The 22,792-nt window shown below is 34.4% G+C and overlaps 1 protein-coding gene across 3 annotated transcripts; it reads right to left on the reverse strand.

Annotated features, from left to right (window-relative positions):
- Positions 1 to 641: 641 nt before the first annotated feature.
- LOC145314574 (uncharacterized) lies at positions 642 to 20,995 on the reverse strand. Of its 3 annotated transcripts, none has more exons than XM_080154551.1 (13): positions 20,921 to 20,995; positions 20,318 to 20,482; positions 19,840 to 19,910; positions 7,081 to 7,167; positions 6,640 to 6,727; positions 6,252 to 6,307; positions 5,962 to 6,050; positions 5,350 to 5,428; positions 3,591 to 3,683; positions 3,079 to 3,163; positions 2,667 to 2,722; positions 2,225 to 2,301; positions 642 to 809 (listed from the first exon to the last, which is right to left on the reverse strand). In XM_080154551.1, exons 1-13 carry the CDS (start codon positions 20,973 to 20,975, stop codon positions 698 to 700), a joined length of 1,113 nt encoding a protein of 370 aa, XP_080010677.1. In that variant the 5' UTR covers positions 20,976 to 20,995; the 3' UTR covers positions 642 to 697. The 3 variants fall into 3 exon arrangements, with proteins under 3 accessions (XP_080010677.1, XP_080010678.1, XP_080010679.1); XM_080154552.1 differs by having other exon boundaries at positions 2,218 to 2,301; XM_080154553.1 differs by having other exon boundaries at positions 2,205 to 2,301.
- Between the last annotated feature and the right edge of the window lie 1,797 nt (positions 20,996 to 22,792).

A 22,792-nucleotide genomic window follows, 5' to 3' on the forward strand; every position in this document is an offset into this window, starting at 1 on the left:
ATAATAGGGTATACCAAGTTGGAAAAAATGTTTTTTTTTTGACAGGGTAGAGAAAATTGTGTAAAACATAATGGGTTGGATAAAAATCTACAAAAAAGTAGGGGGGACAATTTTTTGACCCAAAATGGATTTAATTGTATTTTTAATTAGATAATATACAATCAGTTGATTTTGATGATAAAAAATGATGTTTTATTTTTTTGATATTTTTAAGTTCATAACAGACTATAGTACCATTAGCAGGCTGTATGCTATTTTTGAGCAGTTTATCAGAGTAACTGAAAATCTTCTAAGAGTTCACCATTTTAGATAAGCTTCATATAGATCTAGAGGGTTTTATGCTATTTTCTGCCTCTCCCTCTCTCTGCGAATACAGAGCTCTAAGTAGATTAATTTGTCCGATTAATATCCACTGTATTAGAACAAGTTCTCAGACATACTGAAAAATCATGTTCAGTATCGTATTACAGACAATTTTCTATGAATATAAAACTATAAATCATAATATAATTTTTCATTTTAATATCCGCTGAAATCTGTCTATAATACGATCTTATACGATTTTATATTTAAATCTTTGATATTGTAAAGTTTTGATGCTGCGCTACTTAATTGTCCTTGTTTTATGATGAAAAAATCAAAAAAAAAGGAAAGTTTTATTGAACACTTACAAACTAATAATCCAAAACCAAACTAATTATTTAATACATTGTTGAAACAGAATACTAGAAACCAATAGAAGCACTGGTACACCATAAGACATGGGTGATTGGTTGGTTGTCTGGTGGTGGCTGTTAGATACTTGAGATCTGTTTAGAGATAGAGAGATATTTTATGGTTATTATAGCTCAACTTTCATGCATACTTACTAGTCTTCTAAATTGGAAAGGGAAAATCGTCTTAGATAACAAATAATTTGAAAGTTGCAGATAATACAAAAGTTATGGTGCTTTTCTATAAAATGCTTTAAAATACTAAAATGAATTAAATATATGGGGTTAAGAAATTTTTTTGAAGATGAAGAAAGTCGCTCAAAAAATCAGCATGTTACGTCTTAAAAAACGAGGGATTATCCATCTCTTTTTCAGGGGTTTTCTTTCACACTCCTCCTCTCCTCATCCCTCATTTTTGTGACGTCATTTAGGGACTTTCTTCGTCTTTATTGTTTTTTATAAATGCTTAACCCCTGCGAGAGGCCCTAAACCTGCAAAACCTGCGGGGCTACCCTGGACACAACCATAATCTAAAGTGAATACTAACCCATTAGACATTTTGATTTTATTTGAAATAAAGGGGGGGGGGATTCTATACTTGACTAGGCACTTTCAGGGAAACCACAATAAATTCTACCTTAAAAAGATATATCATACAATTATTTTTAAGTTTCCCTGTCCCTTTCTCTGCTTGCAAGTGTAAAAATGGTTTTCATATCAGTAACAGAAATCAAATTGGCTAACAAAATTAAACTTTCATTTTCATTACAATTACAGTACAACCTCATCTGTATTATACAAATACAATATTAAGCAATTCTTCTATAAATTGGACCATAATTGAAAATTTACAGAAGCAATATAAAATTATCATTATTTGCTGTAAGATAAAACCTGAAAAAAAGACCCCAATAACTAATGAAATTTCTCACTTTTTTCTTAGTCGAACAAAAAAAATCAAATTTTCTATTTTCACTTTTAAGGCGAAGGCAATATAGGACAGGGGCGAAGCATTAAGTTCCATTTATACAAATCAATTCAGGTTGCGATAATATATGCATATTTTATTTATGGCAAACTAATTTAACTTAGCATAAAGAATCCAAGAATAGTTATTTCTTGCATCGTTTTATAAACAGCTTTCCGCGGTTATTAAAATTTTAAGATTAAAACCAAAGTCACGGGCTAAAAATCTGGTTTTAATCTTATTAATCTTCATTTTTATAATCGTAGAAAACTGGATATAATATACGATGCTATACATAGTTTTAGTATAGCTGAGAACCAGTTCTAATCCAGCAAATATTTATCGGCTTTGAAGCTATACTGGAAAAACTATTATGTCATGAAATTAGGCATAAACTAGTGATATTGTTTATATAATTATTTCCTATAATATTTTAAAATTTTTGCATGTGATTGTATTGATCAAGTTTAAAGAAGGGTATTTATGTACAAGTTGAAATGTTTTTAAAATCTATATTATCTCACTCTCTCTCTAGGCCTGGTACTTGATATTGTCCCAATAAGTCTTCGGGTCCCTTACTACCAAAAAGTTAAACTCTACAGGTTCTGTTTCGTTGCCAGCCTGAAATATAAGAAAAGTATTGGTATCTAATAAATTATATGTCAATATACTAATTTTTCATTGTTTTTTTTGCAAAATGTCCAAAAGATTTTAAATTGTAACCTTAAATGTCAAGGCACAAGAATGTAAAAGACCTAATTAAGTTGATGATTTTAGTAGGTTGCCTAAAGTGTTCTCATGTGTTTTGTGAATGAGAGACGCATTAAGATAAACTGTGCAGTGACAAAATCCATCAATTTTTTTTGGACGGACAATATACGCTGATATACTTTTGTTTAAAAAAACACTTCAAAAAGGTACACATACAGAGCAGATTAAGTATAACTAAGTTTTATTGAACGCACATTGAATGTGTAGAAACTAACCTTAGTAAATTCAACTTGAACATGGTCTTTTGGTACTTCATCCGTGTTTGTCACACCTAATAACAAAACTTACAAAAATAATCTTTTGTTTAGATGTCTATAATACAAATAATAGTTATTTCTCGTATCGTATTATAAACAGCTTTCCTGTGTTTTTTTAACCTCGAGATGCCGAAGGCACGGGCTATAAAACTGGTTTTAATCTTATTATTGTACATTTTTATATTCGTAGAAAACTGGATATAAAATGTGATTCTATACATAATTTTGTCGTATGGTTGAGAACCGGTTCTAATCTACCGGATATTGATCGGTTTCGAATAAATACGAGGAATAATGTTCTTTATCATGTCTATAAGAATGAAGCTTTTGCTAACCACTGCACAGGACCAATTTGGTCCTCTTGAAATACCTGTACAATCTCCTTCCATAAGCTTCATAACATTTCCCTCTGGTACTGTAAAGTTTCCTTTAGCCTCTGTTGTTATCATAATTCCCTAAATATATAAAACCTAATTATAATTATAATTGACATAAACTAAAGCATAGCATTATAATAAAAATGAAGTAAAATATAAATGTTGTTTTTCCGACATTGCTTTCTACAAAAGGAATTAATTTTCCAGTATGTCTTACAATCTAATTAATATCCGCTGGAATATTAACTTTTTACAGCTATTTAAAAAAATCATGTATAGCATCGTATTAGACATAATTTTCACGTATACTAAAATAATAATCATAACCAGTTTTGTTATCCCGGGCATTCGGCCCCTCGGGGTTAACTGGTCTGATTCATATAATTTTTCATTTTAATATCCGCCGAAAGCTGTCTATCATACTATGCGATAAATAACTATTATCCTATTGTAATGGGACACGATTAATTTATTTTCAATTGATCTATCCCTGAAAACTAGAAACCTGGAATGGATGATCATCCGCATGTATGTGAAGAGTGATTGTTGAGTTATCATTGCTTTCACTTGTGATAACTACTCCACTTTCATCTGAGGTCTAGAAATATGGGTTCCAGGACAAACGCAGGAGTCCCAAACGTCGGAGTGGACAAACGCAGGAGTGTTAAAATATTAATTTAAGTACGTATTTCTATACAGGTTAGGTTAGGTTAAGATATGAATATACAAATAAGCCCCCCGCAGAGGTTAGGCATTTAAAAAATCTAAAATATGGTTTAAAATAGGTTAGGTTAGGTATGTGTCCACTCCGACGTTTGGGACTCCTGCGTCTGTCCTAGGACCGAAGTATGTTGATACTTAATAGGATTATCTGAATCGTAGACAAGATCTATAAATTTAAAGTAAATCCTAAATATATGAATGTTTTAAAATTCATACATTTTTTTCTTCATTTATCTTAAACTGTTTTTAACCTATTTTTAAAACGTATATAAAAGATATACTATGACACCAGTAGAATCAGACTGCAGAGCCTAAATTTGAATTAAGTCTCCAATAAACTTTTTTGGGGGGATTTAAATATTAATTTTTACTGTTGCCGTGGTCATTTTGACCAGAGCAAAAGGTCTTTTTTATTTGGGTAAAATTCGTAGCTTTTAGAGTGTTTTGCTTCATAAATATTGTATTCTGGTATAGAGTAAAATTAGGCCTTATGATTTTACTATAAAAATTCACTAAAAAGTTAAATCTTTACAATATACCAATGAATTAACATTAACACGTTTGTGTTCTATCACCTATTTTAAACACATAAAAATTGGCTGTAAAGGGTTAAATTTGATGACAACATGACAAGATGACAACAAATGTTTATGCAATACAACAACATTATTTTTGTCACATATACAAATATGATATAAAATAAGATTATTCAAATTTATTTATTTTTAAATATTTTTAAAAAGTATGTATCTTTTACGTGTATAGTTTTCATTCTTTTCATTTTAATTAAATAAAAATTATTTAACTACATTGTAAATAAGTCACTTTGTGAAAACACTCTTTCGGAAATTATAAAGAATTGAAATGAAACAAGAAATCTTATTGGTTTGACTTTAGCATTATGTGTTTTATTGTATTATGTTAAATTTTTCACTGAAATTAATTGTTTTAGAAAAAAAAATATTTCCATTGAACAGAATAATGTTTTTTTTTATTGTATCAATATAACGTGAATTATATAAAATTGTTCTCTAAGCCACAATATTACCCCAAGTAAAAAAAAACCTTTTGCTCTGGTCAATCTGACCAGAGCAACAGTAATAATTAATTTTTGAATCCCCCCAAAAAAGTTTATTGGGGACTTAATTCAAATTTGGGCTCTGCAGTCTGATTCTACTGGTGTCATAGTATATTTTTGATATACATTTTAAAAATAGGTTAAAAACAGTTTAATATATAAAGTAGTTAGCTTTTTTGTCTGTAGTGAATGATCTTGCAAACTTCTTTTCATTGTTAAAACTAAAATTGAAACCTCTCCGACCCTACATTCCCTCAATTGTCCCTAGATGTCTCTAGGGGCGTGTCCGCTAGTATTCTATAATCTATATAAATGATTTAGGATTTTATTTAAAAAGTTGGCAGGAAAAAAGACAGTTGGAGAGTAAGAGGTTTTTTACTGGGGTTATTTTGTATTTTTATTATTATACGAATTGAACCAAAATAAAAAAAATCATTTTTGATGACCATAATGTATATTGTACCTGAGCGGGAACGCTGTGGTCATGTCCTGGATGAATACAAGTTCCATTCATTGAGTGGCTTTCTGTACTTTTCGAGTCTCTAAATATTGTATAATATTGTAAAATTTGTATAATATCTGTAAGATAATATAAAAATCACTAAACCTTTCCTGTAAAATTAAAATTTATGTGTTTTGAATGATTCTTTTATTATGAAATATATTATTTGTGCTATTTGTGCAGCTTAAGATTTCGATAACTACTCAACTGATTTAGTTCACTATTTTAGGGAAAGCTTTATTTAGATCTTTTAGGATGTTTTGGTACTATTCTATTATTTTTTATTCATTTCTTTGGATTGGTTTAGTTTAGCCTATTATATGTTCTTCCCTTAACCCTTTGACTACAGAGACTCTAGGGGTTGGGGTCGAAGCTAGTCATAATATAAAATTATTTACTAAAACAAGGACGATTAAGTTAAACATCCAATAGCAGCGAAGCTGTTTTTAAGAATAGGCTAGACATAAAGGCATAAAAGCAAAAATATGAGAAAAAAGAAAGTAAAAAAAAACATTTATTCCCTGAAATTTCGATTCCTTACAACACTATTCTCATAATGAATATGAAACTTACGCTTGAGGGAACTTGATGCCTGTCCAATAAGTATCTTGAGCTCTCACCAAGACAATATCAAACACTGGGTCTTGGCTATCTGCAGACTTCTAATCAAAAAAGGATAATAATAGTCATTAGTAGCGTCAGTTCGTTCATCCAGTAGAATGGTATGGGATGGAGTAAAGTGGGTGGATTGGGAGTATCGTCATTTTAGCCAGCTGCGAGCATCACTTCATTACAATACATACATGATTACATTTATATTTTATATTTATTTCCAAAATTGAAAGAGAAATGATTATATTTACCTTTTCAAAATTAACCATGACATGATCTTTTTCTGTTTCATCAGTATTTGTTACTCCTTGGTTATTTTTAAAATTTGATTGTAGAATTGATTACAAGAAAGTAAATTACAAATATAATAATGAAGGTGGAATTACTATAAGATAAGCATGCTGACTTTATTAACCACATAGATATACCTGGGATAAAGGGATCTTAATAAGATAGACAATGGACGATAAATTTAGGTACACCAAAATTATGATCAACAAAATTGTCCCTTCTGTAGATTTAAAGAAAAGAGAGAACATATTTTTAAAGTATATGGGGATAAGTACAATTTACAGTTCATTGTCCCCACACTTCTGTACACTCTATTATTAACCTTATATCTGTTTTATGCATGTTTACCTGTACAAGAAGTTGTGTTCATAAGTTTTAATGGAATATTTTCTGGTATAGAAAAGTTACCCTCCTCACTTGTTGATATCATTATACCCTAATCATTATTATTATTATTTAAAGACAATTCCGAATTAAATAAACTAAATATTCTAACCGTTATCTAAATCTAATAGCATAGACAAAACTAATGAGCAAAAACCAAGGAGGGAGTGAACTGTTTATTACACTAGTCCCCAAAGTTTATATTAACATCTACTTTGGGTACTTTTATTAAATTATGATTGGTTGCTTCATTAAGTTGAGTGTTAAAAGGTTCAACCACTAACTGAAGGGGTAATTTGTGTATCATCATTGGGGATGTACATCAATTTATAGGCCATTGTCCTATTCCTTTAGATCCCTTGAAAAAACAAAAATTTCTATTATTAATAAACTAATTATGATTACCTTAAATTTTTCTTTTGCATGAATGTGAAGGATAATTTTAGTTTCATCAATAATTTCAATACTCATAAAGATTCCAGGATCTGAGGTCTAAACAATATAAATGTATTTTATTTAGTTTTCTCGTAGATTTCTATTTATTCTACGCTATTAATAGTATTTGTTTCAAATAAATCTATCAGTCCGTGAGTCAATCTATTGATCGGTTCCACGACAAACGTAAGAGTCCCAAACGTCAGAGTGGAAAAACATCAGAGTGGACAAACGCAAGAGTCCCAAACGTCAGAGTGGGACAAACGTCAGAGTGGACAAACGCAGGATTTTTGGGACAAACGTCAGAGTGGACATTTTATAAGTAAAACGTATGAGTCTCGATTTTATAATCATTAAAGCGCTGCGGCTAGGTAGGCCAGGGCGCTGAGTGCTGCAGCCAGAGTCATTTTCTTTATGATTAGGTTAGGTTAGGTTATAGGCTAGGGGGCCGAGCGCCCGCGGCTAGGCAGGCTAGGGGGCCGAGCGCTGCGGCTAGGTAGGCCAGGGTGCTGAGTGCTGCAGCCAGAGTCATTTTCTTTATGATTAGGTTAGGTTAGGTTATAGGCTAGGGGGCCGAGCGCCCGCGGCTAGGCAGGCTAGGGGGCCTAACTGTCTATTTTTTGTCATATAATTAAAATAGCATAGACTCTGATGTTTTACTTAAGCAATGTCCACTCTGACGTTTGTCCCACTCTGACGTTTGTCCCACTCTGACGTTTGGGACTCTTGCGTTTGGGACTCTTGCGTTTGGGACTCTTGCGTTTGTCTACTCTGACGTTTGGGACTCTTACGTTTGGGGTAGGACCTATTGATCTATCTTGGTAACCTTATAGAATGGAGTAGGAGTTTATAAATCCATTTGTCTATCTATCTATATTAACAGCGTTTACTCCCCCAGAGGACTTTAGAGGCATTTGATTTATTAATGGGTAAGGGGGATAGGGAGATCCTTTAATTTTAGTTTAAAAAAAGTAAATCAAGATTGGGCGAGTCAACTTTTTTCAAGTGACGATTTCTCTTGGGAGGGTAGTGACGTAAGAGGGGATGTACAGACAGACCGGAATACGAGTATAGAGTAGCTTCGATACAATTAAATATCAATAATATAACAAAGGTATTTCTAAAAAATACAATATTTATTAAGCAATTAAACTGGTTAGAATAGGCAGATTAATGGGATTATTATTATTATAGGATATATTTAATATGATATCAATTAAAGGCTTGGACGTCTCGTTTTCTGTACAGGACAGAAAACCACGTGCACGGGAATATGGGACTAAGACTGTCGACAACCTAGCATATAGGTATACAGTCTACCAAGTGCAAGCTGATGGAGAGATGTTCTCACAAGGCCTGCATAAAATCAACTAGCCCCTCAACACAGCAGGATGGAGTATAGTGGCGGTTACAAGTGGAGGTCTGACTCAGCCAGAGAAGTATAGGAATGTGGACAGGGATGGAGATGCATAAACTTGGATGGTGAATACCACACTCGCCTCCTTCTGAGGGAATATGAAATATTCCCTCACAGTTGACCTGCACGCCTGCTTCTGCGGGTTGCTGTTGTGCTCGCAGGTTCTTCGATTGCGGCCATAGCCCTCTTTACGATATCAACAGGATTGGATTCTGAGGAAGTAGGATCTTCTGGAGCTGCTGGAAGCTCTGGAGCAACAGCATTCTGGAGGGCCAACACGCCCTCGCAGGGAGCCGTGGCCACTGAATCTTCAGAGACAGCGCCAGCCTGCGGATTAACAGGCAGATCAATTCCAGATGGGAAGAGCTCACTGATTTGAGCATCAAGCTCTGTGTCACTGTTTTCCTCTGCAGGATCCAGGACCTCGGGATTGCCTTCTCTATCAGTGGGCCTGTACTCATCAGAGCACTCAGAACCGCCATAGTGGGAAACCAGCTCAACTCCATCATCATCTGGCCGGGATACGTCCTCAGCGGGAAGGGATGCCTCTATGGTCGCCACATTCTGCCCAGGTACATTCATAATATTACAACGAGTATTAATATATTTAATTACCCTGTCAGAGTTTTGGTCCAACAGTCGACTAGTGGCCTCAATAACAGTGGTCATTCGTGATTTTAACTCAACGGTCGAGTCCTCAGAGACAGTGCGAATTTTTTCGCGCAAAGTTTTGCGGTTCCGCAGTAATTCTGCGGAAATTTCAATAAGGCGCTTGCCATGTTGTATATATGCTTTCTCAACGAATGAAGCATTGCTAGCAATTTTAGATTCCAGACTTCTCTGGAAGGGGAGAAGAGCTTCCTCCATTGCTTCTTTTACGGTGGAGGATAGGACTTTTTTCCATTCCTCAGCAGTCACCCAAAAAGCTTTAGGCTCAATTTTGCTTTCTGCTAATGTCTCTTTCTTTTTAGGGGGTAATGGAGGCGGTTGAGTTTCCACCTTAGCCTTCTTGGCTGCTGGGCCGCCGCTGCCTGTTGGTGTTGGCGGACGTTTTTCTACCGCTTTTGGGGCTGATTTTACGGCGACTACCTCCAGTTCAGGTGAGGCACTACGTTTTGGTGGCGATTCCACCCGATTTTTTTGCGGTTCCCCTCCCCTATTTTGTTCCATTAGAGGCCTGGCCCTAGGCCTGGCTTTATCGGGATATTCGTTGGCCTCTAAATTTTTGGCCTGCCGCAATTTTTCTTGCAATTCAAGGAGTTCCTTTGGAACATCTTTTCCCGCGGTGCGGTAGACGTGGATCGATTTTGAGACGCATTGAAGTTCACTGAGGTTTTCAGGGTTGCGTGGCGGTTTTACTCGAGGCTGATACCTGTTCTCATCAGGTTCATAGTAGGCTTCCTCAGGGCCGCCCTGGGGATAGCCATGATTGCTGTCGTAATAATAGTCCTCTTCATTGTAGAAGGGTGTCTCTTCATATCCTCGACGGTATGAAGAGTGACCGGCCCCATGGGAGTGGTGGAAACCCCTTGAAAAATTCCGCCTGGGATATCCTAAAATAAAAATAACAAACTTAAAATTAAGGGTCATTGATTCCTTATACCGAATAAGGAAATATTTTTACAAAGACGACCTTTAGGGACGACAATCTTATAGGCATATATGTCTGTTTACAGGTCGTCCGTTTTTTTGGAGATTAGTTTTCCCCATTATTTGTAAAATCCCGTAATTCGTGTGTTTCACTCGTATCTCCTGCTTTGTACGCGTGAATTTTGGTGCAGGCTAATATATAGATGATAAAAGCGACGCATAATAACGACCCTATTCCTGTAAGGATGGCTGCTACTACAAGCACTATATGATACCAAGTACTAGATAGAAAATCAACCACCTTATGATACGTTTGAATAAACCAAGAGTCGGTTATTTTTACTTCAAAATTATTGGAGTCTGCGGCAAGTTGGCTGAGGTATAATTCCTCGGCACTTTCTGAGAAATTAGTTTTTTCTAGGCTTTGCCAAGAATGATAAAGAAACAGGCTAATCGGTTTATCCATAAGATATTGGTTTACATTTAATATTTGCATACCCTGCCCTTGATTCCCAAGGAATTTTCCCTGGTACAAATGTAAGAAAATTGGATTTTCGGAACATTTAGTCGGAGTCAAATGGGTGGTGTTAACCAATCTGCGTGAAAATGGTGATATCCCCATAGTCTTATTATTGATTGAAACAGAGAAATGATCCACAAAACAGGGTAAATTTTCTCCCAAAGAAACATTGATTTTAAGGTTATCGCACTGTATTACCAGATCCAGTTCACCGAGCGCCCTAACTAGTTTTTTACGATGGGTCTGAATACTACTTTTAGACAGAAAGTGGTTCTGCAAACAGCGAGTTTCGGGGACAATTAATTTACTAAATTGTTGGTAGGAATAGAAAATCTCTAGTGGTAACATGTCATCTTTTTCCTTAGCGTTTAAAAGTGGGAAATATGGTTTTACAGAGTTTGTGAACCATACCATTAAGTTATCAATATTAGTTTTGTAATAAGATAATTCGGGAATTAGATTTTCAAAATGTTTTTTATCTTTAAGTTCCAACGCTAGCGTAATTTGGGGATCGATCACTAGATATTTTTGGTCACCCTGTTCTCCTTCAAATGTAAACAATGAAATATTAAAGATGTCTACCGTTCGCCAAGGAGAAGTGAATTTTTGTGCGTTATCAGATTTATCATCCGAGATAATTCTATCGTAGCCTATTCTAAGATTGTGATCTAGACAATTGTTTCCCACCCAGTGACTGCCCAGGTAACAGCCCGCTTTTGTTTGTAATAATTCAACAGGCTCAGCCTGGACCCCTATTTGTTTTTCCTCAAACGTCCCAGGGATAAAGATGCCGTTAATGGTTACGCCGTGTCCCTCGCAGGCGGGGTCGATGCCGTTAAGGAGGTCGTTAGGGTAAGTAAGCGTCCCGTTTACCAGGAAACGCGTGTATGACATCTGGTGTTCATACACTGAGACTGATTTTCCTTCAAAGTTAAATATTTTAGTTTTGGACATGGTGTAACAGTCTTCATAAGTTACGAGGCTCGGTATCTCCACAAGAGCTGGAGCAGCGAGGTGGATGTGACTATATCTGCCACAATACCAGTAATGAGTACTGGTTCGGAGATGGCAACGAATTCCAGGTATAATTTTTCTTTCAACCTTTTGAAGTAGGTGAAATTGTTTTTGTTCAATATTGGTAATATTAAGAAACGCAGCGCATTCAGAGATTTTCAAACGCGGGTTTTCGTTTGCTACACATTGAGTCGCATCTATTTGTATTATTTCGGACGCATTTGATTTTGCCAAAATAATAAAAAGCCCCAAGAATCCCAAAATAAATTTACCTCGAGCTCCTGGTGCCTTTGCCAAATGATGCTGCATTTTATTTTTATGCTTCTTGTTTTTCTCTGAAATATGTTAATTAGTTAGTTTTAACATATATATTTTTTTTTTGTTTATTTTCGTTATTATACATACGTAGATTAAGCTATATACATTTGCCACCTTGGTTTTATATAATTATACATCTTATATACATTTTATTTCTTCCTTTTAATTGGGTTATGCAGTCCGATTTGGACATGTATGCGGTTATCCCCCCCTTGTGACCTAGTTTTTCTTTCTTCTTCTAATATATATTTGGGTACTATGCTTTGTTTGTTAACATTAATAATCTTTTCAGGGCTGGATTGTTTGGGTCGTTGTGCGAAGAAAGAAGCCTCGGACGGGACGGTTTCTTCCAAGAAACTATTTTCGATGTGGATGTTAGGACCGGATGACCGATCTGCGCCAGGGGGTTCTTGGTCTTTGGGCTGTGGCTCAAATGGTGAGTTTTTTTCCATTATATCCCCTCCCCCATCACAATCCACCTCCCCCTGGGGTAAGTCCTGACTAATTTCAGGGTTTTCTTCTATAAAATCGTCACTATCGTTATCTAGGTAGGTAAAATCGTCGTTTTCCATACCTTTATTATCGTTTATTTCGGTTTGTCCGGTATTATCTATGGTCAATGTTATTTCCTCAGACGGGACAATTTCCTCAATTGGAAAGACGTTAAAGGAAAGTGTTTCCCCCAATAATTCTACTTTAGAATCTATTTTTCGTATTTTATCTCTACTAACAACTTGGTTAGTTTTTATTGGATTTGATCCAAAGGGACTGAGTTCAAAACGGCCTCTGAGAATTTTTTTGTTACAATAAAAGGACCCCCATAGAAAGATTGCAATTTTTTACTGACCCCTATCTTGACTAGGTTAAAAAAAGCAAAGCATACGTCGTTAACGAAAAGGGGAGATGAAGCCTTTCTAGATTTATTTTGAAACTCTAAATAGATTTTAGATTTTTTGGAAACCTGTGCAATAATTTCTTCCAAATTTTTTAGGTAGTTTAAGTAAGACCTGCAATCAATGTCTTGCCTTTTCTGCAGGATTGGAGAAAAGAAATCGAGATTGAGAGTTGGTTGTCTGCCGAACATAAGGTAATATGGCGTATACCCCGTTCTTCTAGACGTACTAGAGTTAATTACAAAAGTGGTCAATGCTAATTTTCTTGCCCAGTCTTTACTTTCGAATCGGTCATCAGATCTTAGACCTGCATAAATGCTTTGATTATGCCTTTCACATGGGTTACTATTAGGGTTTCTTGGGGGAATAAGTTTAGTTTCGATACCTAATTCATCCATAACTTTTTTGAAAACTTCCCCAGTAAAATTTGTTCCCCTGTCACTCCTCAATGACCGAAATAAGCCGTAGGTGGGTACCACCTGTTCAAGGATAACTTTCACCGTGCTTTCCACGGTGGCGTCCTTGATGGGGTGGGCGATTATGTACCTAGAGAATAGGTCAACTAGGATAAATATGTAGCGGACATGTTGTCCTTGGAAATAGTTAGGGGTTAAAGGACCGATAAGGTCTACTGATACCTGGCCAAAAATCTCGTGACTAATGGCTGAATGGGTGATAGGTTGTTTATGTTTAGGTACCTGTCCTATTTTTCTTAGGCAGGTGATACAATTTTTAATGCGTGATTCAACAAACTTATTAATTCCTATAAGGAAGAATCTTTCATTTATCTTGCGTATTGTTTCGTTAACCCCCTTGTGACCTATAATATTATTATGTGCTAATTCAAAAACTTTATTATATAATCCAATAGGTACGACGGGTCTTTCAATGAATGTTCCATTGCTAAGAGGTTGTCTAAATATTAGAAGTCCTTCCATAACGTATAAATGTTCTATTAATTTAAAAAGGACCTCTTTCCGGCCAGTTAGTTCAGCTCTTTCAAAACTCGACAACTTCTTTTTTTCGAATATCCACCTACGAATGTCAGATAATACTTGATCTTTTTGTGTTTCAGATTGCCAAACATTGTGCACACCGACTTCCGAAGCCGCATGTAACTCAAAAATCTGGTCTTGGTAGGGGCAATCCTGTTCATAAGGATCCAAGGTAAATGAGCTAGTACATTTTTCACAATCGGTTTCCTTATGTTCTTTGCATAAAAATTGCCCTCTAGATAGATTGTCGGCATTGCAATGGTCCCTACCCTTCCTATGAATTACTGTAAAGTCAAAACTTTGGATAAAGAAAATCCATCTCAGAGTTACACCATTTATTGTTCCTTTTTGCCATATTCCAATAATTCTTTCTTCCCCCCCCTGTTTTTGGCTGAGAATTCCAGCGAAATAACTTGTAGAAAAATCTACATCTACTATAAAGGGGTTTGGATTATCCCACTGGGGATAGCCTTTACTTATAGAATTTGAGAACATATTTATGAAATTTTCCCAATCTTTTGATAGGGAATCGGTCCATTCGATAACTTTATCGTTTCTGTGTTCATCTAGGGTACAAGAGTTTTTTGCATAGGATGGGAAATAGGCCCTATAATAATTGGAGAAGCCCAGGAAACGCTGGAGTTCCTTGCCTGTCCTGGGCCTGCTCCAATTTTTAATTTGTTCTAAATATGCGGGGTTCATTTTAAGTCCTTGGGAACTGACTATATGACCTAAATATGTACATTCGGATGTGAAAAATTTACATTTGGCTAGATTTAACTTAAGTTTTGCTATTTTTAGGACTCCGAAGAGTTTTCTGAGATGCTTCAGATGTTCCTCAACATTCTTTGAGAATATAATAAGATCATCAAGGTAAGAAATTATAAATTCGTATAAGCCAGGGATAAGGGTTAACTATGTTAATTGTCGAATTTTCTATAGGGATTTGCTCGCCAGTGGGGAGCTCGAATGAAAACTTATCTAGTAACAAATTAATTCGATTAACTTTGAGAAATTCATATCCTAGATTTATAATTTTAGACGTCGTTTCAGGGATGTAAAACGTTTCTTCGAATATTTTATCTGACCCATCAAAGCTGAATTTTAAACTTACGTGTCCTATGATATTTACTGGTTTTAAATCTACAGACAGAGCGCTAAGATTGGCAGGGGTGAATGTGATTTTATTATCATCTAAGATTTCTTTAGAAATAAGGGACCTAAAGTTGTTTCCTGTATCCACTAAAGTGTGTTGCAGGAATTCCCCCCCCACGGGATTAAGAACTTTTAGTTTTGCACAGATAGGCATTATAAAATAAATTATATTTTTAGTCGAAGCCTAAGATGCATATTTTCCAAGATCCCCACCTCAGCGGTTAGACGATGGTAATCCTCACACAGAGATTTCCTGTGTTCCAGGTATAGTTGTCTGTCGAATCTTTTTAAATAATGAAATGTTTTAACAATATGGTTAATTGTTAAAATAATTTTATATAACTTTCTGGGTTTCATTAAGTTTTTATTAAGCGCTTTTCAGCTCCAGAAATTTCTTAATAAGCATGAGAATGTTGATAGTTCTAAAGAAACTACTAAACTTTAATACGGGTCCTTATTTATATACTTGGATATATGATAAAAACCTATCGGAATAAAATTGAACTAAAAAGTTTTCGAAAGATTGAAAGGCTACAAAGTAGCTTAAAAATAAGTGTTCAGCTTGTAACTAACAAGACATTAAAAACAGACTGACTTATTTTTTGACTTATATCTGTATTTATACAAAATATAGTTTTACTAGTTAGTATTTGATTCACAATATTAAATAATATAAAGTTAGCGCTGAATTACAGCTCAAAAAATATTAGATATGACTAATATAATAAAGAGGATCAATCATGACTGATTTATTATTCTGATATTGTTAGTATTTATACTTAATTTTTCCACCTATGGGGTAGAACGAGTTTATGTATTTACTAAAGTATAATTAATGCTGAAGTCAGCTTCAAAAATAAGAAGTGGTTTGTAGTAACTGCTTTGATAGTAACTGGCCTTGATTAATAATATACATTCACTTTTATATAGTGACCTTTTATTCCGCTGGTAATCCTAGCGGAAGCTAATAGAACTAAGTTTATTTTATTCTGCTAGTAATCCTAGCGGAAAATAATTTAATCAAAATGTTTAAGATTTTATTAATCACGTTTTAAGTGATTAAAGTTTTTAATTTTTAACTGCTGCTTGATTGCAGCTCAAAAAATCAGAGAGGAAAAGATAATTAAAAATCTTCCTGAACAACTGAATTAGATTTGGAAATTCGCTCGTATTTATACAGATTTTCTAGTAGACCCCCCCCCCTTCTTATTATTTACTTATATGGACCGCAATAGCATTCTAGGCGACATCTTTCGGATACATAATAAATTAAATATAGTTCTATTATTGTCACTGTACAAAATGCAATAATATTTATCCATATGAATAAGTTATTATACATAATTGCTGAAATATTTCAGCTACAAAAATCAGAGACTAAAAGTGTGCAACTCTCAGATAAAATTGATACTGAGGATTTAACTCAAAAATCATTGTTTATATACAGATAATTCGCTTAAGGTCCCCTAGCAGTTAAAAATTGAACTAGAATGTTTTAGATTCTTATATATATACACTCAAAATATACGATATTTACATTTTAGATAGATCATGCGATATTAAAAATAAATACTACTAAATAGAAAATAGGTATTCACTTGTTGGCTTCTTTATAAAGACTATTAGATTTTAAAAAAATGGAAATATTAAGTGCATGTGAAATGCTCCTCAGGTTACCTCCCTATTTCCCCCAATTTCCTGTATCAGCTACATTTGGATAGAGAAAGGAGGGGAAGGAGTTTATTTTGTGTTGCTTAGTCAGACTTAATAATAACAATTTGTTTTATTTTTTCGCGCCAAAGCATTGCTTGGCAAGGGATATTTGATATTAAGGAATTTGCAAGTTTAGCTTGACATGGGATATTTTGTTTATCTTTCATATCAAAATATGAAATTCATTCAGCAAATTTTTATTTTCTGGGATAGGGACAATTAATATCGCATATATCCACTTATTTTTTACATATAATGGACGTGATTTTTAACAATCGCTTGTACATGTTTATCTATTTCAGATTCATCGCTGGCTTCCTGGTCCATTTGGTTGATAGTTTTACGCGCATACTGTTCAGGTATTTTATTACTATTACCTGGAGCTTTTCTAGGTGGGGTGAATTTACTCCGTGTTTTACCAAAGCGGGACTCAGGATGCGGGGGCTCCCCAGCTTTCTTTTTGTTGCAATTCTGCACTACATGGCCAGGGATATTACAATGCCAGCATTTAATATTTTTACTCCTCCCATTAAAGGCTCCTATAACGCCCTCGATTTGATCCCAAGCAATAGGGTCATCCTCATGATCTACCCAAGAGGGAACCTCGTCAGGTTCTTCGGTTAAGTTTTCCTTATACACTGCCGTGTTAGTGGGGGTATTATCTTCGATAATGCTGATTATGGGTTGTTTTTTCGTTTCCGCAGAATTTTTAGGTAGGAACATTTCCATGGCTTGGGAATAGCAAGCCGAAAGGTTTTCCTTACTAATATGGCCAGACCCATCCCAATTAACGTATCTTTGTCCGAGGTTAATAAGTTTATTTAAGTAAGCGTTGTAATCGTCCAAAAATTGCATACTCTCAACGTAATTGGCCATGTCCATGGCAAGGTTGGTATACAGCAGATTTTTGCTAACGTTAAGATAGAATTCTTTCCACTTCTTTTTAGGTATGAGGCCAGGATTCATGAGTTTGAACACCCTAAGTTTGTTTTCAAAATAGGTGTCAAGGGGTTGATTAGTCTCCTGTTTTAGGTTGTAGAAGTACTGCGAGGCTACTTCTGGATCCGAGAAAGGAGTGACCAGCCTCCTAATCATCAGGTAATAACTTAAGGCAGATAAGGCCTGATTTCTTTCAGGCGTAATTAGGTCTCCTAATCGTTCCCCTCTAGAGTCATAAATTCGCTGGTATAAAATATCCTTAAAAAGGATTGGGTCACAGATTCTGTATGTCTTTGCAACCCTCCACAAATTAGAAAAGAAATTATCAAAGTCGGCCCTGCCGTCCCACCTAGGGGCATCCCTCGCAAAATCGGAATCCCATTTTTGTCCCTTAATAAAGCATTCTTTAATGAAATCATCGTCGGCGGCGCTAGTTGTTGCCGTCGCGGATGTGCCTGTGCCTGGTGTGTTTCTTGTAGAGGGTCTTGTTGCTACATTGGGTGCAGACCGTGTAGGTCTACGGAGGGGCTCTAACGACTTAATCCTATCAGGGATAAAGGGAAACCTTTCTAATAAGGTTTTTTCATATTCCGTTAGAGAAGTTTCTCTTACATTCATCCAATTGTCATTATCCGCCGGGCCTACAAAGCCTACAATTGAATAGGCCATACAGCCTGGGGCTGTAATCCTATCCTTGGCGACCCATTCGGTCACGTTTATCCTTTGTTGGACCGATAGCCGGTCATAAAAAGTGGCATTAATTGAATCATCACCTATGGTGTTAAAATGAGTCGTGTTAAGACTTTCGTTTAACGTTTTTTCCGCAAACAATGGGCCAAGATTTCCGTCCGCTGGGAGTTTTGATACCCTTCGTTTTAGGTCTAAGATATCGGTATCGGCTAATAATCTGCGATGTGATTCCGTGTCCTTAAACCCTGCCCATTTTGTTTCTATTTCGAGCTTCATAATCTCGGATTCTTGTTTTATTATATCTCTATAATGTGACGAGTATTCGTTTAACTTAACATTTAACGCTTCCGTTATGAGTTCTTTGATTTTTTCAGGGGAAAGCGGGTCTGACTGCTGCTGCGAGGTACCAGGGACGGCCGGAGCCGGCGGAGGCGGCGGATTTTTGGTTTTATCATCCCCCTTCTTGGCATTATCGGTCATGGTGCTGGAGTGTAGTGTTCGTTAACACTGCTTTGTCTACCACGAACTTTTTTTAAGAACTTGGAAATATCCCTTTCTTCCTGTTTTAGGGAGAAAATATGGAAATGTGTGAAATTAAATACTAGTGTGAAAATAAAAGGCGGGTTCCTTTTTATCTTTATTTGGCAGTTTGCCACGAAATAATTATTAGAAATATTCTGTAACAAATTGTTACTATAAACTGTTTCCGTGAATAAACTTAGTTATCAGGAAAAATATTAATTTCACTTTGCAATCGAAGCTACTTTACAGTTTAATTTTGTCTGTACGTTAATAATTATCTATACCTTCCCCCCTCAAAAATTGAGTGGTAGACAAGACTGCGCCAAAATGACGTAAGAGGGGATGTACAGACAGACCGGAATACGAGTATAGAGTAGCTTCGATACAATTAAATATCAATAATATAACAAAGGTATTTCTAAAAAATACAATATTTATTAAGCAATTAAACTGGTTAGAATAGGCAGATTAATGGGATTATTATTATTATAGGATATATTTAATATGATATCAATTAAAGGCTTGGACGTCTCGTTTTCTGTACAGGACAGAAAACCACGTGCACGGGAATATGGGACTAAGACTGTCGACAACCTAGCATATAGGTATACAGTCTACCAAGTGCAAGCTGATGGAGAGATGTTCTCACAAGGCCTGCATAAAATCAACTAGCCCCTCAACACAGCAGGATGGAGTATAGTGGCGGTTACAAGTGGAGGTCTGACTCAGCCAGAGAAGTATAGGAATGTGGACAGGGATGGAGATGCATAAACTTGGATGGTGAATACCACAGTAGTATTACCCTCTACTGTATTAATCATGAAACTTTCCTTGACCTATAAGAAGTTTCATTGCAAAGGAGAATCAGAATCATATAGTTTTATTGGAAAGTGAGTTTTTTCACATTCTCAAATACAGACAAACATATGTCTTATTACTTTTATATCTTTATATATATATGACCTGTGGATCTATAGAAGCATCATGCCCTTCGTGGACACAAGTAGAAACATCAGCTGCTGTAGTGTCATTACCTTAAAATACAATCTCTTGGATTGTTTGGAAATATAATGTATAAATATATATATCAATTGTTCTTTAATCTTCTTAAATGCAGTCTCAAAAGATTTAAAGGAAATCATAATTAAACATATCAATTAAACTTACTCCAAAACACATTCACTCTTTTGTATTCTGACATATGGTTATATTGTTGTTGCTTTGCTATTCGTGGACATAATAATCCTAAGCTGGATCTTTAAATCATTTTAGTGGTGAGCCAGATCGGGGTGAGCCAACTTTCCACCAATGAGAGCACAGTATTTTATGAAATGCCGCGCTGTGATTGGCTAAAATTCGGCTCACCCCGATCTGGCTCACCACTAAAATGATTTAAAGATCCAGCTCTAGTTTGTATTTGATCAGAGTATTTATAAATTACCAGCTAAAGTAGAGTTACTATCAGCAGTAACCGTTGAATTATCAGCTGTTGCTGTAGAATTATCACCAGCTATTGTAGTAGCTGTGGAATTATCTGCTGTTATGGTTGTGGCTGTTGAATTGTCTCCACCTGCTACTGTGGTTGGTGCTACGGTTGTTTCATCCCCTTATAAAAAAATATAAATTTAACTTTGCAAAGAAGGGAAAAGAAAGAAGAACAAAATCTGCAAGTTTAACATCAAATTGATTTAGTTTTTATATTTAATGTCAAAAAATGATATAATTCTTATTAAAACAAATAGCAAAGTTTCTATACAGTTGTCAATATTTTGATTAATTGGTTACTTGGCCTACATGTCTTTAGGTAGAGTACTCTTTTAATCAGAGTATCTATAAGTACTTTACATACTTAAGGGCAAAAAATTAGGTAAAATAACAATTTTAACAGATGCACGATAATGAATGTCATTGAAATATAAAGAGCAAAAAACCTAATATGGTTTAAAGAGCAATCACCATATTTTTAGTTTAGTTACATATTTTCAAGATAATGTTAAAAAAAACAGCTCTTTTAAATAATAAACAATATTTTACTAATATGTACCTGAAATAATACAAAAATACAAAGAGAATATGTAAATTATGTAAACCCCTTTCATTGTTTCTAAATCTGAAATATTTTTTTTTTATAGTTTATTACTGATATGGTTGCATTTATTATTAATTGAGTAAATAAGACTTTAGCAAAGCATTTGTTCCAAATCAAATAAGTAGAAACTTTCAGTAAAAGTATGCCAATATAAGTCTGGTTTTTTACAAGCATTGCTTAATTTACCCACTTACCATAGACAAAGGTTAATCATCAATACCTTATTTTCTTTATTAACTTAGAGAGTTTTATATCAGAAAAAAAAGCACAACTTTTCTAAAAAAAAAACAATTACAATTTTTGATATTAGAAAATAGCACAAATTTTACACAACAAAAAATCACAAATCATATATAGAATGCATAATTGAATAAAATTGTTGTAAAGAGGGCAAGATTAATAGAACTGAATTGAAGAAAAATATCAAATTACAAAACTAAATCAAACACAAAACAAGGAATGTTTTAGATTTCAAACAATTTTAGAAATAAAAAGGATTTGTTAATAAGTTTATTTATTTGAATTGCATTTTAATTAAACTTAGAGTATACTGTGACAAGAGGTCTTGAATGATGTGTTTCAAAATTATCAAAAATATTGACTTATTTATTTTATTGGGTTGCTTTGTTTGAAAAGTTCTAAGGAGTGACCATTCTAAAAATTGGATCAAAATATCCATACTTTCAAATAAATAACATACATACATCTACTGAATCCGAATGACTAGAGTGTGTTTTTAAAAAAAATCTTCAAACAATGTTCTAAAGCAACATTTTACAATTCAAACTTTCCGTAAGAAAATATTTTATAGAAAATCTTCGCTCATAAAAACAGCTAGAAAGAAATATTAAATAAAATTTACAAAATTAAACACAAGTTTCATATTTCAATTTATAATAACAATTAATGTAAAGCATATTTCATGATTGTATTTGTTAAAATATTATTATTTTATAATGAGCTATAATATAACTCATTTATTCCTTTGAGAAGAACCACAGAATTAGATAAAAAGACTATTGTAATTTCAGTAGCAACTCTTAGGGTAGGAGGGGACATTGGGTTGTTTATTACACTAGTCCCCAAAGTTTTATAATAACTTTTTCTTATTAGTTGGGACATTTGATTGGTTTGTTCATTTAACTAAGCATCCAAACGTTTCAACCAATAATTGTAATGTACAGGAAGGGTTATTTGGTGTTTTATTATTGATAAAATTAGATAAAAAGACCATTGTCATTTCAGTAGCAACTCTCGGTAGGAGGAACATTGGGTTGTTTATTACACTAGTTCCCAAAGTTTTAAAATAACGTTTTCTTATTAGTTGGGACATTTTATTGGTTTGTTCATTAAACTAAGCATCCAAACGTTTCAACCACTAATTGTAATTTACAGAAAGAAGTTATTTGGTGTTTCATTATTGGGGAATGGGATGTTCATCAATTTATCGGCTATTGTCTCATCCATTTAGATGCCTGAGAAACTCTGTTAATCAAATTGAACAAACTGTAGATTTATGAAATATTACTATATAACAATTTATTTCTCTTATAAAAATTTATGGATTTATTTGGTGTAATAATTTTCTTTTATATTAATTTTGCTAAAATCTATGTACCATGTCAACAAACTTTAAATCTCTTGAAGTGCAGCTTTTTACACATTTTATTGATTTTCTATTTAACTATAAGTGTATAATGTATATCTAAAAGTGGACAAAGGAAAAAGAGGTGGGGTGGAGGGTAGGATAAAGTGGATATATTGAAGACCAAATGCTTTTCTTTTAACCGTTAGGGACATTAAATAGATATCTATGAGGAAGGACGC

The sequence above is a fragment of the Acartia tonsa genome, chromosome 3 (assembly GCF_053477335.1).
Source record: "Acartia tonsa isolate MP-2025a chromosome 3, ASM5347733v1, whole genome shotgun sequence".
NCBI lineage: Eukaryota > Metazoa > Arthropoda > Copepoda > Calanoida > Acartiidae > Acartia > Acartia tonsa.